Raw genomic sequence first — 15,321 nt, 5'->3', positions numbered from 1 at the left:
GATAGAGAAAGCAGCAACAAATGGAGGCTTCAAGAAGGTATCTCCATAGGAAGTGACCCATACTCTAAGCCTTCAATACAGTGAAGGATTCTAAGGGACTGACATTGGGAAGGAATGTGTTCTAGGTACCATGGACAGCGTGGTCAAAGGTGTATAAGTAGGAGATGTTCTGGGGAACAAATCTGGGAAGCAAATAAGCTAATTGGACTGGGACAAATAGTTCATGAAAAGAAGTAATGTGTAATAAACCTGGAAAGATAGAGCCAGCTTGTGGAGGGCTTTGAAGGACAAGCTAAAGAATTGTTCTTTTTATATTAGGGAATAGGAAGAGAATAAGAATTTCTATGGAGTCTACCCTATGCCCAGGTACTTTGTTAAACACTTCTACAAATATTATCTCATTTGATCCTCACAATAACCCGGGGGTGGGGGTGGGGAGTAGACACTATTAGTATACCCATTTTACTTTTGGGAAAACTGTGGTAGAAGTTAAGTGATTTGCCCAGGGTCACATAGCTAGTAAGTGTCTGAGACCAGATTGGAACTCGGGTCTTCCTGACTCTAGGCCTGGCACTCTCCACTGTGCCACCTAGTTGCCTAGTAGAAGCCACAGGGATTCATTGAAGGTTTTTGAGCAGTAGAGAACCATAATCAGATTCACTTTAAGGAAGATTATTTGGGGAGTTTTTTGGGGGATGTATTGGAAAGATGAAAGACTGGCTTCCCAAATCAAAGGTAAATCTTTTTCATGTTTCCTTTACTTCCCATACAGTTTAAATCTCTAAACTTAAAATCAAACATTTTCATTATGACCACTTTCAAACTGTTATACTGAAACCGTATCAAATTAAAACTATATAATGACCAAGTTACCCCTTACAGAACAGTTGAAAAAATTCACTCACTGCCTTCACTGAATATGAAATATTGCATACATTGTGAGTCAAAGTGGGTTAGTTTTACTGAATCCCTTTTTTTACTTTTTTTTTTTACCTCCATAACAAGGAAAGGTTCACTAGGTAGGCAACTATAGAAAGCTATATTAGAAAATAAAAATGATGCAAAAACTTATCAATAAAAAGAAGATAAAATGGAAAGAAGCATGTATATTATAAATTTTGGTAGGTAGGGAAAAGAATCACTATGAACCTTTTAAGTTTTCCAAAATGTTACTTTTTAATTAAGACGTGTACTTCTTTGTTCAACAAATATTTTATTTTTAACTGTACTTTATTTTTTTTCATATATTTATTATCTCTCCCTCCTACTTCCCTTCCAAATTAAATATAAATAAAAATAAAACTGTCATAAACATATGCAGTCAAAAAAATCCTTTTTTTCCTGTGCATAAAACATAAACTTTTCAAATTATTTTTTGATCTTTATCAAGTAAATGTCAATTAAGCTTAAAGTCAAATAACCTTTCAAAGAGACAGTATGGTATGATAGGAAAAGTGTTAGCTCTAGAGTCAGGCCCTACCTGAACCCTGCCTCAAACACCAACTGTATGACCCTAGATCAATTATTTCACTTCTCAAGGCCTCTCTTTCCTCATCTCCAAAATGGACATAAAAATAGTTACGCTGCTAATGTTTGAGGAAAGCACTCTGAAAACCTAAAGTATTAGAGAAATGTGGGTTGATAATAATAATAATATTAAGATCCTTCTCAAGCAATCTGGGGCACCTAGGTAGAACAGTGGATAGAGTCCTGGGCCTGGAGTAAGGAAGACTCATTTTCCTGAATTCAAATCTGGTCTCAAACACATACTAGCCATGTGATCCTGAGCAAGTCACTTAACCCTGTTTGCCTTACTTTCCTCCTCTGTAAAATGAGCTGGAGAAGGAAATGACAGACCACTGCAGTATCTGAGCCAAGAAAACCCCAAATGGGGTCACAAAGAGTTGGACACATGAATGAACAATGAAATGAATGAACAACAAACAACAACAAGAAATCTGAGCCCCAGAACCCTGTTTAGCTCAGGAATGAATATCGACAATCTTTCTTTTCTAAGGAGTTCTTAAGCATAGAAAACAGGCATTACTTTCCTTACTTCAGTGAAAAATTCCTGTTTGACTCACCTGTGTTAGCAGTGAAGTGAGAACCTGACCAGGATGCAGAGGGCCTTGGTGATAATAGCTGATTTTCCACAGAGCTTTAAGGTTTACAAATAACTGGACGCCTTAGCCTGTCTGAACCTCAGAGCAGCCCTATGAGCAAGGGATTGGACAAGGTTCTTTACCCTCATTTTATAAATGATGAAACTGAGCTTCAAAGTTTCTGGTCTCTTCTACCACTGGGTGAACTTGAGCCTTGTTTATTAAGATAATGTTAATTATCAGTAGATTTAGTGGCAAAAATGTAATGACCATGACATGATTATACAAAACATCCATTTTAAAGAGACCAAAAGACTTAATCTTTGGTTATAGGTTGGACGAGATGAGCTCTGGGATCTCTTTTAATTTGGGGGTGCTATGAGTCTATGAATCCAACATCTTTGGGCTTCAGTTGTAAAATGATGACCATAGATTTAGAGCTGGGAAGGACCCTAGAGACCATCAGGTTCAACCCTCTCATTTTATGGATGGGGAAATTGAGGCAAGGAGGTTAAGTAACTTGCCCATGGCCACCCAGTTAGTAAGTGTCTGAGGAGAGATTTGAACCTGGGTCTTCCTGACTCCAAGTCCAGTCCTCTATCCATTACTTTCATGCTGTGAGGATAAAATGATTTCTTATGGTCCCTTCCAAGTTTAAAATGCATGATGCCAGGAACCCCTTAGTATATCCTTGAGTACAATTTGCACAGTGAGCAATACTGAATCTTACCCATGTTCCACGACACTCGAGGGGCATTCGTGTCTGCTGTTCTGATAGAGATATAGACTGCGGTTGGTAAACTTTTTTCAAAGAAGAAGTCATGTACTTCAAACTCCACCTGTTAAACACAGAGAGAGCCATTTGCAACACTCATTGACAAGATGCCATATAAAACAGGGCATGCACTAGAAGGAAAGTGTAAATAAGTCGAGGCTGTCCCCTGCATCACTACTGTCATTCAATTTAATTCTACAAGAACTTAGACATACTATAGAACATAGACATACTATATGCAAAACACTACACCAAACATCAGGGTTACAAAGATGATGGTTTAATAGTCCCTGTCCTCAAGGATTTTACATTCAGCCAGGGAGGGGGGAGGACACACACACAATATTTACAGACATAACTTAATATAAAGTTTATACAAAGTACTTTGGTAGGAAAAGTACACACTAGAGAAATCAGGAAAGGCTAAAGGTCCCCTGTAAGGCAGCACTTAAGTTTAGCCTCCCAGGGAGTGAGACATTCCAAGAGTTGGAGGCAGAGAGGGTGCACATTCAAAGCTAGGGGTTCTTAACCTGTGATGCACAGATTGGTTTGAGATTTCAGAAGATCCATGCAGTTGGATGAAAAAGAATGCATCTTTATTTTTCACATGCCTTTGATTTGCTAGGTATTTTTAAAATACATTAAAAATAGCTCTTTTTGTGGCAGCAAAGAATTGGATACTGACAAGATGTCCATCAATTGGGGAATGACTGAACAAGTTGTGATATATGATTATGATGGAACACTGTTGTGCTAGAGGAAATGACAAGCAGCATACTTATAAAAAAAACCTGGGAAGTCATATGAACTGATGCAAAGTGAACTAAGCAGACCTGGGAGAACACTGTAGACAGTAACAATAATAGTAAAAGGCTGATCAACTTTGAAAGACCTAACTACTCTGAACAGAAAGACAAGGATCCAAGATAATTCCAAAGGACCCATGATGAAAAATGTTATCCACTTCTAAAGAGACAACTGATGAATTCTGAGTGCAAACAGATGCATATGTTTTTAACTTTATTTTTCTTGCCTTTTTTTCCCAATATGGCTAATATGTAAATATATTTTATATAACTTCATATGTATAATTGATACATTATTTTCCTTCTCAATGGGTGGGAGAAAAGGAGAGAACTGAGAACTCAAAACTTTTTTTTAATGTTTTATATTATAAAAATAACTTGAAACATTATCTTAAGAAAAGGTCCATAGACTTCACAAAAGGGGTCCATGATATAGAAAAAGTTAAGAATGCTGGCTCTACACCCATGATCTTAAATTCGGATTGCACACATAGTTTAAAGTTATATCACTGTTCATCTTACTATTTCTCTTCACAAAAAGTTATAATTTAATGATATATTGATCTGACCAAGGGAATGGAGGCCTTTTTAGAGAGACCAGCAACTATTTAGAGGCTTGGGTTTGAAATTACTACAAGCAATTCTCACTTCAAACACAAAACAGAAGATATAATTAATAAAAGAAGTAATAAGCACAGAACACATGTTCTGTGTTGGAAAGAGCATTGGTTTGGAAATTATATTGCTTGGGTTCACACCTGGTCTCTGTCCTTTCATTACCCATGTGGACTAAGGTAATTTACTTCATTTTTCTTGGTTCTGTTTTCCTCCTATGTGAGACTAAATGATCTGTAAGGTAGCCCCTTCTGTTCTGGAATTCTGTAAGAACATAAATGTAGGTAAAAAAAGATAAAAATAATATAATAACTCTTGATTCTATAAACCACTGGTCCAAATAATAAATAACTATAGACAATCCAGTTGGGATCAGGGCCATTGTAAGGCTCCTTTCAGAAGCCATGCCTAAACCAGCTGGGTCTCAAACCCACAGATGATTGTGGTTTCCATACAGCTCATAGGATCATAGTCTTAGGGCTGGAAGGAAATTTAGCTCCATCTAATCCAATCACTTCATTTTAGAGATGGAAAAACTAAGGCCTAGAGAGGTTAACTGACTTACTCAATTAGGAACTACACATAGTAGTAAAATCACCAGAAGTATAGATTATCTTTATTCAAATAAAAGAGATAATTATCTGTGCATTGTGTGCAAGCATGTGTGTGATACAGAATTTTCTTACTGATCTATGAGTTCCACAAAGGAAAGGTTGTATCTTATCTAAACTCAGTCCACTGAATACAGTACTCTATTAACAGAAGGTGTTTAAACAAATGAATTCAATAAACTGAGAGTTCTTACTATAAGAGTCACATTTCCCTCACCCTCAGTTTCAAGGTCCATTTGGTATTTCCAAAGCCAAAATACCTGCACAGTAACCCTCTAAATAGTAGCATGGCTGGATCTGTAGCTGGAGGTAAATCTGAGTCAATAACTAGAAAATCACTCCATCACAGGAAGTTTTGAGAGGTAAGGTCATTAGAAGAATAACTGGGGCTCTCACAGTTGAGAGAGGGAAATGAAAGGAAAGGGTCAAACCAAGTATTTACAGCCTTAAAGTCTTTCTGTCCTTGAGGGTGAGTATGGGGAAAAAATGCTTAAATTACATGGAAGGCAATTTGCTAACCCTGGGGACATTCATTTTCTACAATAAACCTTAACAACATCAATTTAAACTTTTCACCATGTTTTCACCAACTTCCTGGTAGGTCTTGAGGTAAGTAAGAGGCTATTATTATATGGGAGACTGTAGTCAGCTATTCTCCAGGAAAACTAGAGGAAATGAACTTAAATTGCAGTCAAGGGGGCTTTAGATTGGACAGGAAGAATATCTTGACAGAGAAGGCTACTCAGTATTAGAGGGAGTTTCCAAGTGAGATTAGAAATCTTCTTCCTTGAAAGCATCTTCATAAATTTCAATTTGGGGGGAAAAAAAGCTATACAAATATCCATTTACTTTCTATAAACCACAGAATTCTGCAGAAGAAAGGGCCTGCCTTCATTCTTTGCAACCCTTCCACCCCTAATCATCCAGGGGCCACTAGGACAGTTTTTATGCCTCTGCCTGGATTCTCATCTACTAAAGAAAATTTACATGAAAGCTGTTTGACAGGGTCAAGGAAAGTAGTGACGAGCTGAATGGCTGCTTAAGGTCTCCAATAAGCTATAAGCAATGTTTCCACCCTCATATTACCTCATAATTTCTTCTCTCGCTGTGGCTGCTATTGGGAGGCTGATAGGCAATCTGCATGTCCCTTAGATCTTTCCAGGTGAATGAGGAGATCTCTTTGGTGTGATCCAGCAGGTGAGTGAAGTACCCCTGGAGAGGGGGCTTGGTGATGTTGAACACTAGCAAAGAGTTGGGTGTCTCATCATCTTCACAGTCTACAGTAGAGGTGGTGACAGAGGTCAGGATGAACTGATCGACCTCCAGTATGTAGGTGGGCATCATTGCAGCCCTAGGGATCTGATTGGGAAAGGCAGCTTTGATGGAGACAGGCAGCCATACACTCTCTGACTTTGGGAGGGGAAAAAGACCACATTAGTAAAGGAATAAATAAATATAAACCCCATATACTGCACCCTTGACCAAGCTTAACTAGTACAGCATTCATTAACACCCTTGTTATGAGCTGGACATCCCAAGATCACAGTAGCCTAGATTTAAAACCAGAGAGGAGTCCCAACCCTGAAAGTCCTGTACTTCAATTCCCCTCACTTTTTTTTTAATTTTTTAAAGCAATTGGGGTTAAGTAACTTGCTCAAGGTTACACGGCCAGTTATTTCTGGGTGTGGTGCTAAGTATCTGAGCCCGGATTTGATCCCAGGTCATCCCGACTCTGGGGCCGGTACTCTTACTTACTGTGCTACCTGGCCGCCCCTCCTCACTTTTTTTTAACACATGGAGAAACTGAGGCCCAAAGGGACAAACTGACTTGCCCAAGGTCACAGAAGAACTAATTTAGACATGGTTCCTTTGACTAGGAATCCAGTACACAGTACTACATGGGCTTTCTGTTTCTCATTATAGCCTCAAGTTCCTCGAACAGAGTAGGCACTTAACAAACGTGTATTGAATCAAAAATATTCAATTGCCTTATTTTCCAAGGACCAGACCATGTCTTTAGCAAAAAAAAAATAAAAATTTGTAAAAATTCACCAGCCATTAATACACAATTCGATACATATTTTGTTACATTTATTTACTTATTCATAAGAATAAACACAATTACAACATGCAGTTCCCTAAACTGGACTCTCTCCATTGCCTACTGTCCAGGCCGTATGGTAGGTAGTAGATAGAGTTCTGTACTCAGAGTCAGGAATACCTGAATTCACATCCCTGCCTCTGACACTTACTAACTAGGTGATTATGAATGTTACTTACCCTGTCTGAGATTCAGCTGACTGGTCCAATGGCAAGAGTGAGGGATAACTGGTGAATGACACATTCACTGTACTGGTAATGAGACCTAAGGTAGTTCAGGGGGGTCTCAAAAACCAGTTGCACTAAGACTTTTGGGACACGTCCAGACTGACACACAGTTGACCTCACATAGCTGTTTACAAGGCTCAGATGAGACAAAGTATATAAAATACTTTGAAAACTGCCAAGTGCTATAGAAAGGTCGGCTATTATTTTCCACTGAGGCACAGAATCCTTTCAAAGTATAAGGCATTTTTATGTGGGCAACTAGGTAGCACAACGGACAGAGCATCAGACTTGGAATCATGAAAACCTGAGTTTAAATCCAACCTCAGACAGTCACTAGCTGTGTGACCTTGGACAAATCACTTGACCTTTGTCTCAGTTTCCTCATCTGTACATCGGGGATAATAATAGCGCCTATCTCCCAGGGTTGTTGTGAAGATCGAATGAGATAATGATTGTAAAGCAGTCAGCAAAGTGACTGGTACATAGCAGGTGATACATAAATGTTATCTATCATTATCATTATTATTATTATTTGGAAGTATAGGAAACTATGATTCAGGAGACTTGAATTCTAGATATTGCTCTGCTGTAAGTCAGCTATAATGACCTTGGGTAAATCATTGACTTCCTCTCAGTCTCAGCTTACCCTTCTTTAAAATGAGGTTGGGGAGGGGGTGGGCAGCTAGGTGGCACAATGGATAGAGCACCAGCCCTAAAGTCAAGAGGACCTGAGTTCAAATCCAGCCTTAAACACTTAATAGCTAAGTGACTCTTGGCAAATCACTTAATTCCAATTGCTTCCGTGCGTGTGTGTGTGTGTGTGTGTGTGTGTGTGTGTGTGTAAATGAGATTATATTAGATGGCCTTGAAGGTTCCTCCCTACTCTAACATTGTCTGGTTCAAGGATATCAGCATATTATAACCATTTTAATAACCATCATTACCAATATGGTTACCACCAGAGTTGAATTAGCTCTCTTGAGCAGGAGAAATGCCAAGAGATTGAAGAAGTCTAACCTAATTAGTTATTTTTTTCCCCCAAAACAACTTTCTTAGATTAAATGAAGGCATGATCAGACTTTGGCAAAAACATCTGTTATCTGTGATACTGTAAAAGTAGCTTCTTAGATTAAGGCTAAAACTGGATCATAGGATAAAAGTGTTTAGAGTGAGAAAGAACCTTAGAGACTAGGTGGTCAAATTTCTTCCTTTATGAGAGGAGGAACAGAACCATCAACACAACATGAAATGACCACCAATCTTTCAAACAGTCCCAAAGCACATTCATGTTTTCCCCTGGGGTAAAAGAGTAGGGAAGCTGGACGAGGAAAAATAGCATTTTTGAAACTAATGAGGGTTAGAGAACCAATGGACGGCCTGTGTACTCTACTAACATCCTCACTCAATCAAGGAAAAATGAGGGAGATCTTAAGCTTCTTGAGTATACTGTCTTTGGCATTTATAGGAAGGCAGGAGTAAAAATTACTAGGCACCTAGAAATTTTTAGCATAAACACCAAAGTATATTCTCTGACAATCTTTTTGGAAGAGAGATGGGACAGATTAACCTATGGAAAAGTCAACTCGATGCCCTATCTCCTTGACATCCCACTCACTAAATCCCATGTTTTGGCAAAAGTAAAGTTTCCCTATCTACTTTAGCACAAAACAATTTGTTTCTGATAGCAGTTTTCATGGAAGTTAGTTTTTCCTCTATCTCCTATGGACCTCATCCATCAGTGTGTTTAACTTGTATAGAGATTATAGATGGACAACAGGACAAAAAATGAACTCGAAGGAAAACAGGCTAGATTTCCGTTGGGTTACTATGTAGTTCTAATGGCCCCAAGATCCTTCCTGAAACAATATTCTTCTTATGATGTTGCATGGTTATGAGTTATAGAACATTATAACATCCAAACAATTAGAGATGAGGATTCAACCAATAAAAAATGTAAAGGTGAAGATAGGGCATGAGCAAGATATATGACAAAATAAATAATTACACAGGAGAAGTGATGTGAAGGACAACATAAGGCGAATACATGACCAGAAGAAGAAATGGCCCACTATTCTCTGGGCCCTAGTTTCCTTATTAGAAAAATAAGAAGATTGGACTGATGACCTCTGAGATTTTTTCCAGCTCTTGGAGCAAACCAAGGGTCAACCTGCATGTTCCATTGGTTTTTTCACAATTTCAGGAGAATGTAAGGAAGGCCCCCAGAATGTTGGATGGATAACCTAAGGTGAATTCATGGGAGGACAGATACGATTTACATAAGATGGCCAGTCATGGATTGGTTTCTATCTGTACTGTTAGGAAGAATGCCCACATTACTGTAGTAAATGCTACCATACAGGCTCATCCCAAGGATGGTGTGGAGCTATGGCTTAATCACATTGTGTGGGCTCCCTACCCTGTACCACAGATGAAAGGACTATCTAGGACCATCTTAAAGAGTATAAGAAGACCTTTGTAAAGAACAAAACATAATCTGAAGGGAGTATGCATGTGTATGGGAAAAGAGAATACTATTGCCAAGTAGCCAGCTATAGTCCCACCTGAATTATCCAGGTGACTATGCAGTGGGGCAGCGGGAAGGAGAGAAGTAGATGGAGCAAGATGGTTATGTGCTGATTGGATATGAGTTCTGTGAATCTTTTTTTTTTAATGACTCTTATTAACACTATCATTGTCTCTTCCTCAAGTATATCGCTTCTGAATCCTTGGGGTTTCCGATTACATATACCATGAGGCCTTCCTAAGAGCCAGGGTCCAAAGGTAAGCACCCCAACTTTATTTAATTGCTACAAGTACACCAGAAAATATAGACCCACAACCCTGAGTTCTACCTTGTATATGGATTTGCTCCTGATATCAGTGAGGTCCAGCCTGATGGAGATATAATCGACATTCGGAGAAGGGGGATGCAAGTGCTGATATCTCAACCCCATTAGCAGAAACTCCTCACAGCTGACTTTGAGACTCTCAATCTTCTTCAACCCTGGGGCACAGCTGCCACTGGGGCACCTTGGATCTTTCCTGTATTCTAAAGTAAACAGATAATGCATTCAAACTTTCCTTGATTAAAAATGTGAGAAAATAAAAGGCCACACACAACAAAGCTTCTCTCTCAAGACTCCATACCAACCTCCCCCCTTCCACCAGCCCTCCCACAATGATCATGTGTTCCCTTTTCATCAGTCTTCATATCCACAGCCGAGTTGGTGGTTATCCTCAAAGGGTGTAATTTGCTGAAAAGTACAATCAATTGACCAGGCCGAAAGACTTTCACGAACCTCTCTACCCCCTCAGGAAATGCAGTACCAGAAAACTAAATGAATTATGTGTTCTTTTCCACTCAACCAGCACATCCCTACTCATCCCGGGCAAATCCTGGGGCCAGGGGCTCATTTCAAAGCAGCTTTTTTCAGATGCTTCATGTGTGACATATGAAGGCCAGTGACCTCACAAGTTTAGTGAAAACAATATGATTAGTTATCCTTTGGTCAAAGTCTCTCAGAATTCATCAAGAAAGAGAATGTCAAATGTTCTCTCTTAGGACATCAATAGAATCATTCACTAGCCACCAGGGATAAGCAATTATTTCCATTATCACAACGGGATAATTTAATTATAGAAATAATCTCTCACCTACTTATTACAAGAAACTAAAGGGAGTGAGGGTGAGATCAAACAATATGGATAAGTAGACAGATGTGATGGGACCAGGCTGGCCACCCCAAAACTGCAGGCATAGCCTGCAGCCATCATCTGGTAAAGTCAGAGAATCCAAATTTTCCTGTTGTGTCCCAGCCACCCAAGCATCGCCCCCAGCTGCTCTGCAGGGCTAAAGGACTTGGAAACACCTTTAAAAAGTGTAACTGGATGGGTTCCCAATCGTAACTCATTATGAATAAAAACAAAATCTAATCAAAGTTTTAAGATAAAATATTTATAAAAAGGTATGTTGTATCTAAAAAATATAAAATAAAAATACATAACTTTCAAATTCTTTTTATAATCCCTAACCTTTATGCTGAATGTTGATTGAAAAAACGAATTCATGATTTTCTGCCTTTTACAATAAAGGAACCAGCATGAATTTCTAGAAATCACCATAAAGACTAAGTAAAACTGAATAAATAGGTAGCAGCCAGAGCTGCAAAAGAGGTCTCTCATGGCTATTTGTTGTCATTGTTTCACCCTACCCTGCCCCCCAAACCCTTCCACTGGCTATAAGGGAATTAGAAGGAGATGTCAGGGTGTTAGGGTTGCAAGTTAGTCCCTACTGGGGTGGAGAGTCTGCAACCCCAAGGCCATATGTGGCCCTCTAGGTCCTTAAGTGTGGCCCTTTGACTGAATCCAAACTTCAGAGAACAAATCCCCTTAAAAAAACGATTTGTTCTGTAAAACGTGGACTCAGTCAAAAGGCCGAGCCCAAGGCCACATGTGGCCACAAGGTCTCAGGTTCCCCACCCCTGCACCTAGGTGTTTGTGGGTGGTGAGAAGGGTGAAGCATGAAGAAAGGAGTGTGAAATGTGGACAAATGAGTTTGGGGTTTGGAAATATTATTGGTGGCGTTAGAGAGAGTGTGTGAATAGAGTGAAACTTGACTGCAGAAGCCAAGAGAGTATGGAGAATCAGTACTGGGGAGTCAGTACTTACATTTATGGATATCCTAGGCCAGATGGATCCCTGACAGTCTGTTAGTCTGTGGATTAGGTGTGGATTCCTGGCAATTTCTTGGTGACTCTGGGTGCAAAGTAAGTTTTGGGACTGTGGGATGAGTGGGTATGGAAGCAAAGGAAAAGCTATATGACCAGAGCCTCCAAGGCCAGAGTTTTAGTGTATGTTACATTTTGAGGCCAGGGGACAAAAGCTTGGTTCACATCAAGTGAGACATCTGAATAGCACCATTCTGAGCCCTCAGTGTTTCCACAGAGGAAAGCAGTGTGCTAGGAGCTGGGCAGGGTGGGCTCAGACACATAAGCAACCAGCAGGGAGCATGAGGTCATGTTTGTGACTGAGCCCACAGCACGCAGGGTTCAATCACCTCTGATTAGGGTTCTACCTGAATTTCAATATAGCTTTTGGATGGGGGGAGGAGGAGCCAGTCTGATCTCACTACTGATCAATGCAGGAGCTTTGAAGTGTTCTGTTTCTGAGCTGAGTTGGCTCCCCTTCCCCACCTCATGGCCACTCCTGCTCCCAGGGCTCACTATATTTATGACAAACTTAATGTAGACACTTGATCTGAATAGCTGACTGTAGCCTGAGCTTGAGGTTTGCCAACCTCAGCTTCCCTGGTAGCTGAGATTTTAGGTTTGTGCCACCCCACCCAGCTCCTTTCAGTCTTAATTAAGAATAAAATGCATGCTCATCAAGGACAAAGACAATTCCATTTTTTGCATCGTATACTCAGTGGATAGCATAGTGCCAGGCATATAGCATGCAATTAAATGTTCATTAAATTTAATTAAACTACTAGTCCTATACATGAACCCTTGGCTCTAGTCAATGGGTTATATCTACTCACTATCGCCTGAATAAAGTCTGTTTGTTCCTACCTCCGTCTTTGCTCATGCTGTGCCCCTGCCTGAAATGCCCTATCTTTCTTCCATCTATGCCTATCTTATCTATGTTTTAAGGTCTAGTATTCATCCATTTATCTACTAAGTCAACAAATTTAAAGTAATATTAATAATAATATATAATCACACATTCATGTTAATTGTTATTAATAACAAATAATAACAATAACGAGCGTACGGGTCTCTGGGAAAAAGCTGTGGGGCTGGTCTCCTCGAGGTTCACCTTGTTGTGGTTCCACAACCACAACCTGACCATGGGCTGGTAGGCCAGTTTCTAATGGAGAGAGCCTTATGGTACATTCCAAATTCATCCTCCTCTCATAATCGAAACTGAGCACGTTCTTATCAATTGCTCTGGACAAGCCATAGAACTCAGGCACCTCCAGGGCCCTGGTGTTCATCTGGAAGATGCTACAGTCTGGCTCCAGGAGATCAACCCGAAGGATAAAAGTTTCAGTGAAGGTTTCAGTCTCTGTAAATCTGGATAAGGAAAGAGAGCAAAATTAGAATTGTCAATGCCTCATCCTGACTGTCAAACAGACTTTTGGTTGTTTCTTAGATTCAAGGCCAATTCTTATCCAAGGAACAAATTAGTCTTTTTTTTTTCTCTCCTCCCTATTCAACCCCAGGCTTTCAAAGCTGCATTCTTTCTTTGGGAGGCAGGAAGACGCAGGGGGAAAGTGTAATGGAGAATGAGATGTATCTTTTTGGACACTGTTACTGTGGGAATTTATTTTGCTTGACTATGCACTTTTGTTTCAAGGATTTTATTTTTTTTTCCAAAAGGAGGGAAGGTGGAATGGGGAAAAGAAGGAAGAAAGGAAGGAAGGAAGGAAGGAAGGAAGTAAGGAAGGAAGGAAGGAAGGAAGGAAGGAAGGAAGGAAGGAAGGAAGGAAGGAAGGAAGGAAGGAAGGAAGGGAGAGAGGAAGGGAGGAAGGGAGAGAAGGGAGGGAGGGAGGAAGGGAGGGAAAGAGGGAAGAAGGAAGGAGAAAAGGGAGGAAGGAAGGAAAGACGGAAGGATGGAGGGAAGGAAGGAAGGAGGGAGGGTGAGCTAGATTTGGAAGAGAAAGACACATTCAAATACCATTCACTTTCTACCTGAGTGACCTGAACAAGTTAATTAACAGCTTGGTGCCTCAGTTTCCTTATCTGTAATAATAATAGATAAGATGTATTTTGTGTCTCAAGGTTTGAAAAGCACTTTATAAATGTTATCTCATTTGATTTTCACAACCACACTGTAAAGTAGATGCTATCATTAACCCTGTTTTACAGATAAGGAAACTGAGGCTGAGACAGGCCAAGAGACTTTCCAAGAATTACAAAACTAGTTTGTGTCTGAGGCAAAATGTGAAGAATTCTGAAAGTACAGGGTTAAACAGTTGAACCATATAAAGCCCAAATCTGATGATCTAAATGTATAATGCTGAAAGCTTTGACTATATTCTTCTCTGTTTCAAGTTGGGATCCCAGAAGCCCACAAGCATTTTCCACGAAGGAATCTCTTTGGCTCTGTCCCCTGAGCAACACCTGGTATTAGACCTTGCACTTGTCCCATCCTACTACCTTAAACTAATCACCCACTGATCAAAACACATAATAGTTGTACAGGACGAAAATTAAGGCCAAAACAGTGAGCTTACCTGTAAAGTCTAAGCTTAACAGCATCTTCATCTAGGATTGGACAACCATTGTGAGTGTACTTTACTTCATTAGGAAGGAAATGACAGTCAAATACCTAGTGCACAGTGAATAAAGGATAAGTATTTAGGAAAAGCATAGCACCAAATTCTACTCTTTCAAGCTGCCTACTAATTGCCTAGAGAAATGTGTGGGCTGATGGCTATTTATTCTAACAACCATGCATGAAGAGGTTTACCCTCCATGCACCTGCGTAGACAGCTGTGCCATGCTCTGAGCATACCTGGGTACATAAAAATTGAAACTTACCAAATGGATGCATTAAAGAGTGATTATATGCATCAACAAATGCTTGTTGTATTGGATTGGATCACAAAATTATTTTCATACTCCACCAGTGAATTAGAAATCTGATTCAATTTACAAAAATTTAATATACACACAAGGAAAGCATTTACTTTACACCTGAGTACACACATGCACACGCAAACACCCTGTAAAAGTTATACTTGTTTATATACACCCCAGAATTTACACTTGCATACACACATAAAGGGAAAGGGATGTTTTTTAAATATGCCAGGCACTGTGCTAAGAAACCGACAAATATCTCATGTAATTCTCACAATTTTTGAGGGAGGTGTTATCTCATTTGTAATTAAGGAAACTGAGATAGATCCTAGAGGTTAAGTGACTTGCACAGGATCACACAGCTAGTAAGTGTCTGAGACTAGATTTGAACTCAGGTTCAGGTCTTCCTGACTCCTTGCCCATCTCTATCCACTGTCACATAGCTGCTTCCATCTATCTATCTATCTATCTATCTATCTATCTATCTATCTATCTATC

General features: G+C 39.7%; 1 protein-coding gene across 9 annotated transcripts in view; it reads right to left on the bottom strand.

Moving 5' to 3' along the window:
* Nucleotides 1-15,321, bottom strand: part of FREM1 (FRAS1 related extracellular matrix 1) — a 271,046-nt gene that overhangs the window by 117,326 nt on the left and 138,399 nt on the right. For all 9 annotated transcript variants that reach the window (XM_069090684.1, XM_069090690.1, XM_069090689.1 and 6 more), the window contains 5 exons: nt 14,475-14,569; nt 13,010-13,311; nt 10,090-10,286; nt 5,996-6,319; nt 2,833-2,941 (listed from right to left, as the gene is read on the bottom strand). In XM_069090684.1, the coding sequence (XP_068946785.1) occupies nt 2,833-2,941; nt 5,996-6,319; nt 10,090-10,286; nt 13,010-13,311; nt 14,475-14,569 (1,027 nt within the window). The remainder of the gene's footprint in view (nt 1-2,832; nt 2,942-5,995; nt 6,320-10,089; nt 10,287-13,009; nt 13,312-14,474; nt 14,570-15,321) is intronic.

This window comes from Petaurus breviceps, unplaced genomic scaffold (assembly GCF_028583685.1).
Source record: "Petaurus breviceps papuanus isolate PSGF00001 unplaced genomic scaffold, PetGlider_PUasm1.0 187, whole genome shotgun sequence".
NCBI classification, from domain to species: domain Eukaryota; kingdom Metazoa; phylum Chordata; class Mammalia; order Diprotodontia; family Petauridae; genus Petaurus; species Petaurus breviceps.
Note: the sequence above shows the minus strand (reverse complement) of the source record. Positions and strands in the feature narration are given on the sequence as shown.